At 35.4% G+C, this 18,378-nt stretch overlaps 1 protein-coding gene across 16 annotated transcripts in view; it reads left to right on the forward strand.

Moving 5' to 3' along the window:
* The first annotated feature begins 1,380 nt into the window (after positions 1 to 1,380).
* LOC149551451 (phosphoglycerate mutase-like protein 2) overlaps positions 1,381 to 18,378 on the forward strand; it is a 130,503-nt gene continuing 113,505 nt past the window's right edge. For 4 of the 16 annotated variants that reach the window (XM_089786945.1, XM_089786956.1, XM_089786948.1 and 1 more), the window contains exons 1-2: positions 1,652 to 1,798; positions 2,069 to 2,195. In XM_089786945.1, coding sequence (XP_089643071.1) covers positions 2,177 to 2,195 — 19 coding nt within the window. In that variant the 5' untranslated portion in view covers positions 1,652 to 1,798; positions 2,069 to 2,176. Of the gene's footprint in view, positions 1,626 to 1,651; positions 1,835 to 2,068; positions 2,196 to 18,378 lie in introns of those variants that run through there. The other 12 variants (XM_089786950.1, XM_089786959.1, XM_089786953.1 and 9 more) reach the window with 6 other exon arrangements.

Here is an 18,378-nt window from a genome sequence, read left to right on the forward strand (position 1 = left end):
AGTACTGTACATACTTCATAATTAGTGGGGTTCGAGCATCGGCCCAAATTTTTTTTTGGTACTCTTCGCAAATTATTTTGGTACTAGTCGCCATTCATAGATTCGCTACTAAAGTTATGGCTAATTATGGCCGACATGTTATAACCCTAAAGCGATTTAATACTTGTATAAAAGGGTTTACGGTTGGGTATTTTTCATTATGTTGTGATGCAAAATTGGTTCTTACGGCGGTATTGAGCTGTAAGGGATTACGGATTGTAATCAGGTTGTAATCACTGGATTGTAATAAGATCGGACTTGTTGTTTGGTGGACGTAGCCCAGGGATTGGGTGAACCACGTTAAATCTTGGTGCCTTGTGTTCATTTCTGTGTGATCTATTATTTTCTGTTATTGGTTATATTTGCATGTAGTTTTTATTTCTGTCTGTGGTTTATCTTAACACATTGCTATTCTATTATTCTTTTTTTTTTTCAAATTCTATATTAAGTTAAATTGTATTCTTTTAATTTTTAAATGAAACATAAATTAGTTTTCAAATAAACTAATTTTTAAATTAATAATTGACAAATATAAAAATAGATAATTAAAGATTTTTTTTATTAAATATAGATTTATGAAAAATAACTTGCCCTCTTCCTTTATTCAACATTTACAACTTTGTTATAAAATAGATTTTTCATTTTAAGCATTGGTTTATGTTTTTTAAAATTTACTTCCATTTTTCTTTACAATATATTAGCAAAGCTTTTGATAAGTAGCTGAGCAAAATCATTTTTAGTTTCAAAACCTATATTAAAAGTTTTAGATTTCAAAATATAGCTAATAATGTCAATTAGTATAGTACAATTTTCCAATATTTTCTTTAAAGAACTTTCTTTACCATTGAAAATAATTATTTAACAATATATATGCACTTCTAAGATTTTAAAAGACATCAAGATAGAATTCAAAAAGATACAAATATCTCTAATTTCTTCATTCCAAACTAGAAATCATTATACTTCAACAATGTCAACATATACAAATAGGAGAAAAATGACAGTATTTCAAAAATAAATTTGTAGAGAATAATATTAAAAAATTGAGAATAACAAATAACAATATCAGAAAATGAAAATGTTAATAACAATATTTGTAAGAAAAGTTTGTTCTTATAAACAAAAGGTAAACAAAATCCTTCAAATGTGGAGGTAGAAAATATAAACTATAGTTTGAATTAGAAATATAAAAGAGATAAGAAAACATTTAGAAAATCTAAATAAAAGAATACAATAAATGATGAATAAAAGAAATACAATAAATGATGAATAAAAGATAGAAATAAATAAAAGAAAATTAAAAAAATCTATAAATTTATAAGTCAAAACAAAAAAGAGTTGGTATATGCACTGTTCAAAACTTCTTTTTGCAGTATTTTGCTGCAACTCTTTCTAACTTGCATTTTATCAATTAAAAAAAACAAAAAAACTTCTCATTTCAGATATTTTATGAAGTTATAAGACGGTTGGAGCAGCATTGATTCACTGGGTCCAAACTGTTAAAATTCTTCTTTGAAGGCATCCAGGTGTCCTTAAAAAATTGGCTGTTAGGGATTCCCGTTAAGACTTCGGACGAGATATAATAGGTACATTCCCGTTAAGACTGGTCTCTACGAGAATCCGTACTGGGTTCCGTGATTGAGATATTTTCAAAAAAAATTACATTTCGTTTTATTTCATACATCCTATCCTTCATAGTTTTGTATTATCTTGTTCTGCAATCTCAAGTTTCATACGTTGGTGGTCTTCATTATCAAAGGTTAGCTGTTATTTTTGCCGGTCTTCAATATTAAAGGTTGGGTGGTTATATTTATTTCTGCTTTTTCATGCTGTTTTAATCTTTAAAATTTAACTCGAAAACTATCTTAATTTGTGAGGGTTGTTGGTCGCAAATTTGTAGGTTATTTTGTTTTGGAATTCTTTTTGGGTAAAGGCGATCAACATCACACAAAATTGTGATGCACATTTTGCCTCTGCTATTGTTGTTAAATTTTGTTGGAGGCAATGACATTATTTAGGATCTTCTCAGGTATTGAAGGGCAAGTTTCCTTCCCAACCAGTGCCAACAGGGGAGGACTCCCCAACCAAAGATCTACTATACTTCAAGCATTTACAATTCGATCATCATCTTTGTCGAATGTTTCGTTTAGAATTTAGTAGGGATTTCCTCCATGACAGTTTTTAATTATTTCCTTATGAGATTTTAATAATCTTCAGACATTAGTTTTACTGATCACCAAGAATAATCTATTTGATCAAATCCATATGTTTTGATTGTTTTCTTGTGATTTTGTTTGAATACTGATCATGAAAAATAATTAATTTGATTAAAGTTTTTTATTATTTCCTTATGAAATTTTAATTATATTCAGACATTAGTTTAAATATTGATCATGAAGAATAATTAATTTGATCAAAATCCATATGTTGAAGCCCATCGATTTTTGACATTTGTTTCATTTTCACGAGTCTTATCCACATGAAAGCAAAGAATACCAATTCCTCCTCCTTGCCCTTTTCCCCCTGGCAACACAACTTTGCTAATAGAGGTTTTATTTTGTGGATCCTCCTGTAACATAGATGGCAAAATATGGTCAGCACGTACCTAGGCACACCTCTTTGAGCTAGAAGGGCTTCCTTTATTCTAAGTGTTGCTTTTTTTTTTTTTTTTTGTGTTACCTTTGTCTTATTTAAACGAGCTTTTGTTCCTCGCTGTACCTTTATTCCTGTAGAGACAACAGATTGGCGAGATGTGCAAGTCAATTCAAATTAGAATCAATAAAGATGCAGATTAGATTTTACAAGTTAAAATGTCACCCTGGCTGAGCACTAAGGTAAGAGTACCAGTAATTGACAGGATGTTCAATAACTGTGATCTTTTTGTCATCTTGACCTTCCAAATTCTAATATTAAAGGAGTTTCAAAAATGATAACACATTTACCAATAGCCGATCACACATGTACTAATAGCCGATCATTTTTAACTTTGTAGTTGGTAATTGGCCTAGTTGTGCACCACTATTGAGATATTTTGTTATGACTATTGAGACATTTGGCCACAAGTATTGGCATTTTTTAGTGAACAATTATTGGAGCAAGAACATAGTGCGTATTAGGCGGTTGAAATGACCACTTTGTGTTCAACGGTCTCCACAAAGAGATCTGTGAAAATCCAAAAGCTGAAACCTTAGCTTTAAGCAGTTAACTGACATACAGATAACAAAAAAACCATCAAAATCTAACATACTATTTACAATCTACAAGTAGATAAAGCTAGTGTGTGCAGATATTGGGTTCTTTCGCCTAGAATAAAATTAAACATCATATTTATATTTAAGAGGCAAAACTTGTTGTTTAAGAAGAATACTACTGAATGAAAATTAAGAGAATCAATTGAATAAGAAAGATATTCTCGTAATATCAACAATAAAGATTTTGGCCTTACTTTGAGCAATTTTCTAGAGACCTATGATTAACCTGATCAAGAGCAATACTATTGTAAGAGAGCTTAAGGTGACATCTGCATAGATTTGGAGTTGGAGGAAACTACAATTTATGTTGCTCCTAAAAAAAATATTAATGTCTGCAAACAATTTATTTTCTCTAGAAAGATCACAACATTTTTGGCTCGAAGGTGTATCTTGAAGAATAAATTCAAACGATAGGACTTGGAAAAATTTCTGATGATCCCAGAAACAATCTATCAAAAATTCAAAGTCTAAATCATATCCTTAGCTGGGAAGACCATCCACAATGAGATATAATAATTGAATTGGGCTAGTAAGTATTTTATCCAGGGCTTTTCTAATGTATAATGGATGTAATGTCCCCGATTTAGCAGGTCTTTGGAGTATGGCTTTGTCAGCTCATCATTGCAACCCCTGTGTGCTGATGTCTGGATTTGGGGGTCTTTGTCTGGAAATTGTTATTTTAGGACTTACTATTTTTAGTAAGTCACTCATGGCCAGTTGCTATTTTTGGATTGAGCATTTGAGGCGGGATGATCATTTGGCTTTGGATATTTGGTCTCTCAATGGTTTTTTTTTGATGAAGTCATATTTATTGGAAAGTATGTTGGCTTTAATGATTATTTAATACACCCTTAATTATCATTGTGCTTTATATTATAAAGTGTTAAGACTTTATATTATAAAGTTGCTTTTTAAGAGAAAGGTGTGTGAGTGAAGCTGAATGGCTCAAATGGCATTATAAATATGGCTTTTTGTGAGGAGAGACATCTTGAATATTATATTTTCTTTGGTCAAATTATCTAGCTGAGGGTTTGAAGAAGTCTAAGATTCATCATTGGCAATTGTGTTGAAGTAAGCAATTATCGAATTCTCCAACTGTGATCACTGTGGCTACGAGGATTGATATTCTAAAGGAAATCGTCTATATTGTATTGCAAACTAGCAATCAATTGGAGATATTGGCGACTGTCATTTTTACTGCTAGGGTTGCATTTGGGGTTGTTATTAGTTGGACGCCGAAGCTGTGAGTTGGATAGATTGCTAGGCTAGTAATCGGGCCGGCAGAATCAAACGTAGACCTGGCACTTTGAATTGTCCCATGTCTTGCTTGTGCAATTTGCGACTTCATTGTGGCTGGACGTCATTCCTTTCTTAGCCACGACCTGCATTGGGAGCAATACGAATTAATACCAGACTGGTCTGATAGTGTCCTTGGCTTGCGTTGAGGATATTAATGGTGATGCTGCATTAAGGAGCCGCCTTTGACATACATCTTGGGTTCTCCTTTCAATCGACAAATGCAAAGAACCGTGCTACGAAATAAATCAGGTTTCACTATTGTTTAATACTGTAATTCGGTTCATGATAATTTATTAGATTCTGTCTTTCCTTTCTTTAATAAAATTATAAGTAATTCTGGAGTTGAATTGTTAGATTCAATATTTTCCTTGTACTCATTATATCTACTGAAAATTAAATAAAACAAAGAAACATAGAAACATTGTTCATTGACACTGATAATTCTGTCGGAGCATACTTAGAGTTTTTACAATGGTATCAAAGCGGTTTCCTGTCAGCATGCAGTAATTGGGCTCTATGTGATCAGACATTGGTTTTGTTTCATTTCGCCTTTTGAGGCATGGATGGTGAAAGAAGATTTGTGCTTGGTATGCACTATACCCGATAGGAACATAATTTGCCTCCCAGAGAAGGAGAGCCAAAAATTCAGTTTGGTTTGGTGGATAGTCTGGGTGGTTTAGGTGGTATTAGACTATGAGCCACAGATGCTGAGGTTGACAAAGATGCCCTACAGGCATTTAGGAATATCATTGCCGGGCAAAAACAAATGATAGGTGTTCTACAATAGTTATCTGACACCCTGCAACAGTTAGCTTTGCTTCGGGATTGGGGGAGAGAGAGCTCAACATGTTTCCGTTGGCTCCCATAGGTTACGTGTGGATGTGGGGCCCGAGGCTGATGACAGGCACAGGATCGAGGATCATGTTAAGATGAATGATAGGGTGGATTGGACAAGTTATATTGGTGCTCAGAATAGACCACAGAGACCCACTTTTTTGAGGCTGGAGTTAGATGCAGTTAGCACCACTTCTAATGCCGCCCCCTTTGCTGATGATGTTCTGAGTCATTTTCATGAGTGGGATGCTCTTCCATAGGCATTGAAGGATAATTTGAGCTTTTACTGATATTTGACCCAAAAACGTGAGCATTCTAGGGGAAGGCTTGCTATTGACAGACAATGGCCTAGGTACATTGAGCTACAACAAGTAGCTGGTAAGATGACATTAGCTCATTTCGATGGGACCGATAGGGTGACTGCTAGTGCTTGGGTCCATAAGCTCGACACCTACCTCACTTTGCATCCTATGATTGAGGAGGATGTCATCAGATTTGTTGTGCTACACCTTGATAGAGTTGCACACGATCGGCAGTACCACGGTTTAGTATCTCTCTATCATGATCAGATCATATCATACTAGGAGTTTGTTGATAGGTTGATAGAGCGTTTTGACAAGGACCCTGAGGTTTATTTTAGGAAGTTGGCTCAGTTATGATAGACAGCTAGTTTGGAGGCACTTATCAGTGAGTTCTAGAGGTTGTTAGTGATGGTATATAACATATATGAGAGGAGGGTTATGCTTTTCATTGAGGGTCTTGCTGAGCCACTCAGAGGTTGGGTTAAGTCATTAGACCCCCCACCCCCCCACTGCAGGAAGCTATGAAAAAAGCCCGTAACTTAGAGGCTTCTATGCCTAGAGGCAAGTTTGCCTCGAAGCCTGCTACGTCTTCCTACGATAGGACACCTTCCTGGAGAGAGGAGAAACCTGAGGGTAACTGTCCTGCTGTAGCCTGTTTGGATCAGGAAACATTTAATGATTTGAGGAGGAAGTTGTGTTTCTACTGCATGGGTTCCTATGATGTGGATCATGACTGTCCTATGAAGCCTAAGGGCAAAAATAGGATGATGGAGTGGTTTTATGATGATGATGGCAGTGCTGATTTTCAGGAGTAGTCATGACTGCAACCTCAAGGTAGCTTACTTATCCAGTATGAAGGATGCATGCGCTCATAGCTGGACAGAATATTGTTTCTTTATTTGATACTAGAGCTATTCATGATTTTATTGATGCACGTTTGGTTACAAGGAGAGATATGTAGACAGAGGATTTTGAGGGCCTACGAGTATAGATAACTGATGGTTACACCTTAAAGTGTAAGAAGATGATTTCAGATCTTCCTGTGAGACTTAATACATATTCTTTCACAGCAGATTTTTATGTGGTAGATATGGGGGGAACAAATATAGTCCTTGGTATGGCTTGGTTATGCACACTTAAGGATATCTACTTGAGCACAAAGAGGATGGAGATGAGATTCATTAAGGACGGGTAGCCTCAAGTTCTTAAAGCAATCTGTAATGATAAGCTTAAGCAGATTTCCCTTCGGTGCATGCAGCATTTGGTACATCATGAGGATATTATTTATTGGGTAGTAGAGTGTAGGATTATGCCTACTCAGAAGAGTATTGAGGAGATAGCTTATTATCCAAATGTCCAGCAGTTGAGAGTTAAACACTCTAAAGTGTTTAATGATGTACCCCCTAGTAGGCCACCGGATTGTGGGATTACGCATATCATAGAGGTGGAGGAGGGCACTAAGCCCATTATGACCACGCCCTATCGCCATCCGAAAAGGCTCAAAGATGGGAGCTTCTTGACATGGGGCATATTAGGCCAAGTAAGTCCCCATTTGCTTCTTCAATTGTTCTAGTGAAGAAGAAGGATGGCACCCTCCGGATATGCATTGATTACTTGATGCTGAATAAAAAGACTATTAAAAACCAGTATCCTATTCCTCAGATTGATGAGGTTATTGATGAGTTGCATGGGGCAAAGCATTTTTCGAAGATTGACTTGAGGTCTGGATATCATCAAATCCGGGTTAGAGATTAGGATATAGAGAAGACAACATTCAGGTGTTACCGTTGGCATTTTGAGTTTTTGGTCATGCCCTTTGGACTTACCAACACTCCTGCCACTTTTCAGTCTACTATGAATAGGGTGTTCCACAGTTAGCTCTGCAAGTTTGTACTTAGTTTTTATTGATGACATTTTGATTTATAGCAAGACATGGGATGATCATGTTGTTCATTTGGATACAGTTCTGGGTATATTGGGTCGGGCTTCCTTGTATGCCAAGGAGTCCAAGTGTGCTCTTGGTATGAAAGAGTTACTTTATTTGGGGCATATTATTGGTGTTGATGGAGTTCGCATGGACCCAGATAAGATCTGTGCTATTGTGAAGTAGCCTACACCTGAGACCCTGACACAATTGAGAGGGTCTATTGGTCTTTGTGCCTTTTTCTGTAGGTTTGTAGCTGGTTTCTCATGACATGCTGCTCCCCTCACAAATTTGACCCATAAGGGTGCTTTCCAATGGTCGGCCCAGGCACAAGAGTGTTTTGAGAAGCTTAAGACTATTATGACTTCATGTCTAGTATTGGCTTTACCTGATTTTTCTAGGCCCTTTGATTTGCATTGTGACGCTACCGGAGAGGCTATTGGTGCAGTTTTGTCCCAGGATCGACATCCCATAGTTTTTGAGAGCAGGAAATTGCAAGGTCTCGAGAGAACTTTCAGTGTTTATGATAAGGAGATGTTAGCTATCATGCATGCTTTGGCCAAGTTTAGGCAGTTTTTAGTGGGCAACAAGTTTTGCATTAAGATTGATCATAATAGCCTGACACATTTCCTGGGGCAGAGGGATTTAAATGAGAGGCAGCAAAAGTGGGTCAGCAAGCTACAGTCTTACAATTTTGATATCTCCTATATCAAGGGGACTCAAAATGTTGTTGTAGATGCTCTCTCGAGGAGACCCCATCTCTGTATAGTTTCTGATATTTCTGAGGATTGGAGACATTTTAATTTTAGCTGAATATGCCAGGGATCAGTGAGCTTTAGGTATTGTGGATGGTAGTGTTCAGGATAATAGTTATTCGCTCTCAAGAGAATTGATTATCTACAAGGGAGGAATATATCTGATTCTAGAGTCAGATGTGCATAGGATTATTCTGCGAGCATTCCATGATTCGCCTATGGCTGGACACCCGGGGTTTTTCAAGACTTACAGACAGGTTCGGGAAAGATTGACATGGAAGGGGTTAAAGGTTGATGTTCATCGCTATGTTCGAGAGTGTTTGGTGTGTCAGCAGAATAAACATGAACACACGTATGATGTTGGTTTATTACAGCCACTTCCTATTCTTGAGAGAAATTGGGAGGGGATTTCTATGGACTTCATTGTGGGCTTGCTTAAAGCTCAAGGACGGGATTGTATATATGCGATGGTAGACCGACTCATGAAGTATGCTCATTTCCTTCCTATTACCACTACTTATTCAGCTGTGTAGTTAGCTGAGTTATTTTTTAGAGAGATTTTCAGGTTGCATGGTTTACCCAAAACCATCGTGAGTGACCATGACAGCAGATTTATGAGTCATTTTGGCAGGAGATTTTTAGACTATGTGGAACTAAGTTGACCCCAAGCACTAGCTATCACTTGTAGACTAATGGTCAGAAGAAAATAGTGAATAAATGGGTTGAGGGATATCTGCGAAATTATGTTTTTTCTCAACAGAAGGCTTGGGTGAAGTGGATTCATTTATGTGAGTATTGTTACAATTTTACTCATCACATGACTACACAGATGTCGCCCTTCAGGGCTTTATACGGGTATGATCACCTAGTTTTATGGATTTGTTATGTGGTGATAGTAGAGTGCCAAGTGCAGGGGATTTGTTGTAGGATAGCCAGGATGTAGTAAGGTCATTGAGAGATAACATACATAGAGCACAGAAGCAACAAAAGCAGTATGTTGATCAACAGAGAACAACTCGGACTTTCCAAGTGGGCGACATGGTTTACTTGATGTTGCAACCGCATTGGCAATCTTCGATCAAAAGGAGTGGTGTTGATAAACTTAAGACGCATTATTATGGTCCTTTTCGTATCATGCGGCGAGTTGGTGAGGTGGCTTATGAGTTGCATTTGCTTGATGATAGTAGGATTCATAATGTATTCCTGTGTTTCTCACCTCAAGGGGGCTTTAGGTTGTCATGTGGTACCATCTCCTATATTACCTCCATTGGATGATGAAGGGAGATTGGAATTGATTCCTGAGGCAATTCTTGATACTAGAGAGAGGCGGTTGCAATAGAGGACCATCTGTGAGTTTTTGTTTAAGTGGCAAAATTTACCAGATAAGGATGCTACTTGGGAACCTGAAGATATTCTACAGCACCCCGGATTGCGATTGCTTGGGGACAAGCAATCATGGGGAGGCAGGACTATAATGTCCATGATTTAGTAGGTCTCTGGAGTATGGCTTTGTCAGCTCATCATTGCGACCCTCATGAGCTGATCTCTCGATTTGGGGGTCTTTGTCGAGAAATTGCTATTTTAGGACATTATTTTTAGTAAGTCACTCATGGCCAGTTGCCATTTTTGGATTGAGCAGTTCAAGTGGGATGATCATCTGGCTTTTGATATTTGGTCTCTCAATGGCTTTTCTTTGATGAAGTCATATTTATTGGAAAGTATGTTGGCTTTAATGATAATTTAATGCACCCTTAATTATCGTTGTGCTTTATATTATAAAGTGTTAAGACTTTATATTATAAAGTTTCTTTTTAAGTGAAAGGTATGTGGGTGAAGCTGAATGACTCAAATGGCATTATAAATATGGCTTTTTGTGAGGAGAGACATCTTGAATATTATATTTTCTTTGCTCGAATTATCTGGCTAAGGGTTTGAAGAAGTTTGAGATTCATCATTGGCAATTGTGCTGAAGTAAGCAATTGTCGAATTCTCCAACTGTGATCATTGTGGCTACAGGGATTGATATTTTGAAGGAAATTGCCTGTACTATGTTGCAAACTAGCAATCAGTTTGATAATCGATTGTAGATACTGTCGTTTTTACTACTAGGGTTGCGTCTGGGGTTGTTATCAGCTAGATGCCAAAGCTGTGAGTTGGATAGATTGCTGGGCTAGTAATTAGGCTGGCATAATCAAATGCAGACCTAACACTCTGAGTTGTCCCACATCCTGCTTGTGCAATCTGCGATCTTCATTGTGGCTAGACGTTATTCCTTTCCTGGCCGCGACTTGCATTGGGAGCAATACGAATTAATACCAGACTAGTTTGATAGTGTCCTTGGCTTGCGTTGAGGAAATGAATGGTGAGGCTGCATTAAGGAGATGCCTCTAGCATATATCTTGGGTTCTCCTTTCAATCGACAACTGCGAAGAACTGTGCTACAGAATAAATCAGGTTTCACTATTGTTTAATACTGGAATTCGATTCATGATAATTTATCAGATTCTATCTTTCGTTTCTTTAATAAAATTATAAGTAATTCTTGAGTTGAATTGTTAGATTCAGTATTTGCCTTGTACTCATTATATCTACTGAAAATTAAATAAAACAAAGAAACATAAAAACATTGTTCATTGACATTGATAATTCTGTCGGAGCATACTTAGAGTCTTTACAGTGGAGTAGCTTCAACCTTAGTGAAGATTGATCACAATTTGCTCACCAAAAAAATGAGTATGTATCAAATTTGACATTTTTTTGATTAGATTAGAAAAACAAAAGTCAAGGAAATATTTAAATTCTTTGTTCTGAGATCTCTTGAATCTACATCCAGAGTTCTAAAAAAATTCTTGGACAAAAATCTTTAGTGCATCTAGATACATGGACAACTACAAGGAAATGTAATGGAATTTAGAAGGTTTGTGAAAGACGTAAAAATAGATTTAGGAGACTTTATATTGTAAATTCAACAAGGGAAACCATGAATGGCAGTAAGGAAGGAAGTTTTAAACTTATTAAGATGGTGAATGACATGGGTGTAGGGATTTCAAGAGTTTGAAAGATTTTACATAAATAATTCTTCAATTGTATTTTTGGTTTTGAGGAGGAGAATAATGGTCAAGATGACACATTATTTGAGAATGAAGGCAAACATGAAATAAACATTTGTTTAAATGAGATACTAGATCATGTTTGATACAAAATATGAATGATTAGAAATTTACAATCTGTGTAAACACTTTCTTTGCTTTCAAAATCTATGATAAGAAGGTAAATGGGCAAAGGATTTGCTGACTATAGATATGGCCATTTGAAACAATTACAGTTCATCATGGAGATGGAGAATAAGAACCTGTCACTTATCCCAATATTTTGATCTTGAGAAACAAGAGATGACAAAAGTATTTCCATTATGGTTTAGTGCACAAGACAATCATTTTAGAAAGTTAGGGTAATGGTAAGGTTTAATGGGTGTTGTGGAGATTGTTTAGGACTATTTTAAAGTTGGCGATCTTATGAATTTAGCAACATCCCCAAGGCACGTGTCCCCGCCCATAAAGGCCAAGTTTCAGAGACAGCGATGTCCCTGGGACGGGGGGATGGTTAGGGGATGTCCCCTTTCCTAAAAATTCTTAGGAAATGTTCCAAAAACTTGGAGACTTCAGGAATTTTTTTTGGGTACGTCCGTACGTCCCAGGGATGGTTGGGGACACCTTAGGGATGTGTTGGAAGTCCCTGGGACAAATGGGCATCCCCGATTTTATAGACAACATCAACACTTAAATATTTTTCTTTTATAAAACATTTTCTTTTTTAGTTTTAAAGTGGACCCCTCCTTCCAAGTTCATGCTAACATGCTTATTACTATTTGAGAGTTAATTCCTTGCTATTTGGGGCCCTCTGATTAGTATTTGACAACATTACATTAAGAATCATTGAATTAATATTGCTGTTATAGTTACGCCACAGGCTTATAATTATATAACAGATTGTTTGTAGGGTGCTGGGAAAGTCTGGAAAGTGCATTATAGACCTAGAACATGTATCCTTATATCATTTGTTGGCAATACATCAGTGCTTGGTTGGCCTTGGGTTGATCTGGGTCCATTGTGGAAGATATGGTGAATATTGGAAGTTGCATCAAGATACCGTCATACTGTAACAAACCTATATCATGATCATAACTGTATAGAGGACCTATTTGTATTAATATTAGTCCACTTACAATGAATTGGAAGTGTAGTTTCAGAATTACATGATAGTAGTGTGTTTCAATGTGGAAGGTGGGTTATTGTTCTTGTTGCTATTGAAAATGAATTCTAAATTATGTTCTCTTGGGTATATTGCAAATTTTTATGTTATTATTTTAATATGAGATGCATATTGACAAAATTCCAAATTATGAATGCATTATAGCATATTGAGCATTGAGTTTGATTATTGAAATGTTGTATGTTAAAGTTCTATGATGTTCAAATGGCATGGTTTATCCATGTCTTTGTATGAATGTAATGTATATATGCAAATTTCCCTATATATTTTATATTTTCCCTATCTTAATATAGCCGTTCTTGTTTGCTGTTCACCGCCGTCTCCAAAATTGGCAATTTTTTTTGCTGTCCCAGAAACCTGTCCCACCGTCCCTTGCCATTCCCATTTCGGAAACTCGGGAGAATATATGAATTTAGTAGTATGCTTCAGCTTATAATGAAGAATGCTGTAAATAAAAATTAATAAAATAAAATATTTTTCTTCTATTTCTTTTATGGCAGAACTCTAAAATATTAGCTAATTAACAAATGAGAAAAAATTCTTAAAATAATAGAAGAAATACTAGGCCTCCTAAAATTTCACCTACTAAAATATACACTGAAAAATATAAAATATATAAACTACTGTTTTTCAGAAAAAGATTTGAAATTATCTTATAACATAATATTTATTCATTTAGACCTCATGTTCCATGAAAATAGATTCCAAAGCCCATGAAATCTCTTTCTTAGCAACCCTTGCCTTTAGAATCTTGGATGTAAATATTAAAAAAAAGAGACTGAGTTGTTCAAATACATAATTGTCCATAGAGACATGGAAAAGAACTATTTGTGCGGTTAATCAAAATATATGTGACCAAAATGAATTGAACCACAAGTTATCATCCTCTCTAGGAAGGGCATATATGAGTAGTCAAGGATTCTAAAGAAGAACAATATGAAGAGGTTCTTTACTCATCGAACAACTTGAGAAACACTTTTGATACGACAAAGAATCCTCTCAAGCCTTGAATACAAAATTGTGTATATCTTGTCCATTGTTCATGTGGGAAACATTTGCCTGACTGGGAGGTTAGTCCAAGTTGTAGTTAGAGAACATTCTACATAACCAAGTACTGAAAGTCTCTACTCGTTGAACACATGCAGAAGTTAAACTTATATCCACATTGAAAATGCCAAAATCATTAAGAAGAAGACATGAAACAAGGCAAAGGAGAAGCGATAGAGAGATAAAAAGACTTAATAATCTGAATAGATGTGAGTCTTATGTAAAGCGGCTCATGGAAACCTATGAATAATGCGATTGAGAGAAATGGCTAGTGGCTAAATATTTTGTAAGTCACTAAAACTAAAACTTACAAAATTGTGATTTTAGGCAATGGTGTAGTGAGATAAATCTCTCCTCTCAGCAATAGGGGAGGCTCCCTTCTTACAATAGGTGGCTCTAATAAGATCTTAACCGAAATTATAAAAGGGGTGGTTCTCTCAATCTTTTCCTCTTTTTTAAGGAAAGATGCACAAGTAAGAACAACTTACAACTTTACAAAATCTCCTATTGCTATGATAATATTGGTGGCTCGGTGATTGACATAAGAACAACTTCTAAGACAACACTTTACTAATGATAACTTGGGTGAATTAACAATCGGAATCCAAAGCTCCAACGATTAATTCGAGCAATGATTCAATAACCGGAATGCAAACAAATAAACTAGATAAGAAAGGACACTATAGCTTAAAATCTATTACAGAATTTCTTATAAACTAATGAACTATAACCACTTCTAAATTTAAGATTCGTTCTATATTCAAGAACTTAGCTAAATAGCTCCAAAGATTTGTATAACAAACTATAAGCTAAAACAAGGATGAACCAATCAATGCAACATAAGAATGCACTAATTAACTCCAAGAAATACAACACCAAGTTTGATAACTCTTGTTTCCTTTTATTCAATGTAGAAAGTTTGCACCAAGAAACACCAAGTTTTCAAGACACAAGAAATTCAGCATAGTCTTTCTTACACAAAGCCAAAGATGATTATTTACAATGAGCTCCGTCCTTTAGATAGGAAAATAGGAGAGAGAAAGGTTGAGGGAAAAGGGGAAATCTTCAACCACCTTGACTTATTCTCTAACAAACTTCAAACTAACTAATTTGACTTATTCAAAGTTGCATGCCTAATGCGATTGCAACTTGACTATGTGAGCTAGTTGTACAAGTACATGTTATCCTGTACTTACAATATAATTGCTCTTTACATGTAATCTTCCTATTGCTATTCTACTTAAAGCACATGAAAACTTGAAGTGTTCACAGAGTATCAACTACCTTTCCAAACTTGTACAAGAGACCTATCACCTTTGGTTGATAACCTTGAAAAGGAACCTGGGGCAGCAACAATGTACACCATGTAGGAGTTCATGTTGAATATGCCTATGTTCTTCACACTCACTAACTGCTCACAGATTGCATCACTTCTCAACTCAGTCCAGAATACATTCTTTTTGACCTTATGATGAGAGAAATATATTTTTACATCTAGGATTCAAAGGTGTTTGAATCCTTGAGCCCTGCTAAGTGGCTAAACAATGTGATAAGATCATTGATCTCCTCCTTGAACTCTGATCTCTGCATGCCTTTAGGCCACCTAGAAAGATTGGGCCTCTTTTGGATCAGCTAGTTGTCATTAATGAATTTGATGCAGTAAGAGCTATCTTTGTTCCACTGCTTCAAGGCCTTCTGTCTAGTAATGCTTGTTACCGATGGAGTGTGAGGAACATGAAAAATTTGATCAATAGTCTCTAGATCAAGGCTAATGATTCTATTGTTGTCTTGGTTCCTGATAGTTCTGGAGGTTGCAATGAAATGTTTGGCGCATGCAAGGATGAACTTGAGTTCATTAGCCGCAAAGGGAAAGGTAGATAGTAGATGAATATGACTTTTTCTGATCCAAGTCATATTCTTAGTGGCTTAAACATTGACTCTTATGAGAAAGTCTTCCATATTCATGTTTTCTATATCCGTATCTCGAACCTCATCACTGTAGGAAGTTACTTGAGATGGTGGAATGGAGTTGTGGTACTGATCATACTGGTACTTCATCTTTTTCTTATCTTTTCCTTTTGCTGGGGCAAACTCTTTTGACATTGCGAAATGATGTACTTGTGCAACTATTACATTAAAGTTCGATAGCGTAAAAACATCATCATATGAGGGGTCCATAGCAAAATTTTGCAGTGTAAAAAGACGGATTTGGGCAAGGTATGAATAGGAAAAGTGTAAGGGATGATTGCTGATAGCCAGGGAGGAAATGGGTTAAGCTCATAATGGCTTAAAAATGACTAGAAACACAAAAAATAGGTTTATCTGATTACATTACATATGTAGACAGTGAGCTTTAAGTTATGCAAATGCAGAAAAATGAGTAGCAAATTAGAGGCATATCATGCTTTAATAGATGCAACTCATGATATTTTATCTGGCAAGCATGTGGGAAGTATTTTCAACCATAGGGCAGCCATATGGATGTTCATGAAATGCTTGATGGTGGGATTTATACTTGCGTTTGCATGATGGGAAATGAAGAGCTTGCCTTTTCCTTAGAATGGATTTCACCCTTGACTGCATATGTAAGTAAATGAAATCATGCATATGCAACTTAGAGAAGTAGACGGAAGAATAGGAGCAACTTGACATATACAAAACAAATGCAAAACTAAAATGGAATGAAGAAATTTGTAACAACACTTAGCAAGAACAAAACTATACAACTTGACTTAAGAAAAATGCAAGGACAACTTACCTCTCTTCACCAAGAACAAAGAAAAAGTCTCTTTCGTATCTTTCGAAATCTGAAAACAAATCCAAGAGATTTTGGATTTATAATTGATAAAAGACATAAAGACATAGAGATTTTGAAATGCAAACCCCAAGGATAGTCAAGGTTCGAATTTGGACAAGTGTAGAAGGCTAGAGAGATAAAATGCACAAGCAATGCAGCAGCCTTAGACTAAATCAATGCCATATGTAAATGCAATAAAAAACAGCGTCCAGGGCATCATTTTTAGCTTTGAGATGATGAGAAACAATCTGGAAATGAAAATACATACCCTAGAAAGCTTCCTTGGAAGGATTGAATGCCAAGAATATTAAAAAACAATTTGTGTTTGGCCAAAAATGTGCCCTAGACAGGCTGTTTTTGCTTAAATGCATGTATCAAATAGCACGCAATCACTCCAAAAATTGCCACTTTGTAGAGATAAGGAAAAATGCCTAGTGTCAATGATCAAAATGGGACATTTTTGAGTGAATGCATATGCCAAATGTTTATTGATAATTGGATGCACTTTTACATGGCATTTACATTTAAAAAGAATGCTAAAACCCTTCTCAAAGACATGGTTTTTAGAGTGAATAGCATGCATAGAACAACATGTATTTCCTCCAAAATTGCCACCCAGCCTTTTAATGCAATATAAGCCATTAAAATGGGCTTTTAGAAGCCATTTGCATGTTTAAATGATATGCAAATGGGTCCAATTTTGCCACTTATGCTTGGACACATTTTTTGAAGTCAAAAACATGTTTAAAACTAAATGAAATTCCATGATAAATTGTTCCTTTTGACCTTTTAGTGAAAAACATGATTTTTTCCATGCATATACATGTTCTTTTGGTATTAAAATACATATGTAATGGGGTCAAAATTGGCCACTTTTAGTTTAGGGTTACAAAAATGGGTTTTTCTTTATCAAATACATGCAATGGGTCAAAAAACACCACTTTTGGTTTACTTAAGTGAAAACTCACTTAAAACATATATTTACATGTTATAATAACATGTAAATTGATTTGAAAAATCCACTTAAATGACGATTTAAAAAATGCATATGTAATAGGTTTGAAAAACTCCACTTAATTGGATTGAAACATTAAAAATGAACTTCCATGTGCAACAACATGTGTAAATGGATTCAAAATATCCATTTTAATCAATTAATAAGATTTAAATATGCAAAAGCATATTAAACTATACAAATGAAATTGTGTTATTGCTTTAAAAAGTCCACTTTTATGATGCTGGGGCTTATGTTTTATTGAAAGTGGGTTTTATATAATGATTCACACGTTGATATATGCAATGAACAATAAAACCCCACTTAAATGCATTTAAATTGTCTCATATAATTAAATTTAATATTTAACTATAGTTTTCAATAAAGTAACATGAAAATAGACTTGAAATAGGCTAGTTTTCATAAAACATGATAAACTATAGTCAAATCAACTCACAATGAGCTGAAATTTTAAAATAGATGTCAAAATCCACTTTAAATATTAAATATAATGTTACATCATGCAATTGCCAATAAAAAGCTCACTTTTATGAGGTCTTTTAGATCAAGACATGCAGTCTGAAAAACCCCACCTTTTCCTTTATAACTTGCGCTAAACAACTCTGATTTAGACCTAAGTTAGCTCAAAATGAGCGGAATTCCAAAGGTTATTAACCTAAGGTAAAAAAATACTAAAAACTATTTACAACACAAAGAAAAATGAAGAAAAACTGTGAAAGTTTGTAATAACCTCAAATCTGTTCTCAAAAAAATGCTGATGAAGCTCAAGGAATTTCATCAAACAATTCACATGCAAGGGACGTATGACTGATATAGTATTTCAGCTAGCTTCAAATGTTTTTT

This window comes from Cupressus sempervirens, chromosome 6 (assembly GCF_028749045.1).
Source record: "Cupressus sempervirens isolate cs-2001-9-10 chromosome 6, ASM2874904v1, whole genome shotgun sequence".
Lineage (NCBI taxonomy): Eukaryota > Viridiplantae > Streptophyta > Pinopsida > Cupressales > Cupressaceae > Cupressus > Cupressus sempervirens.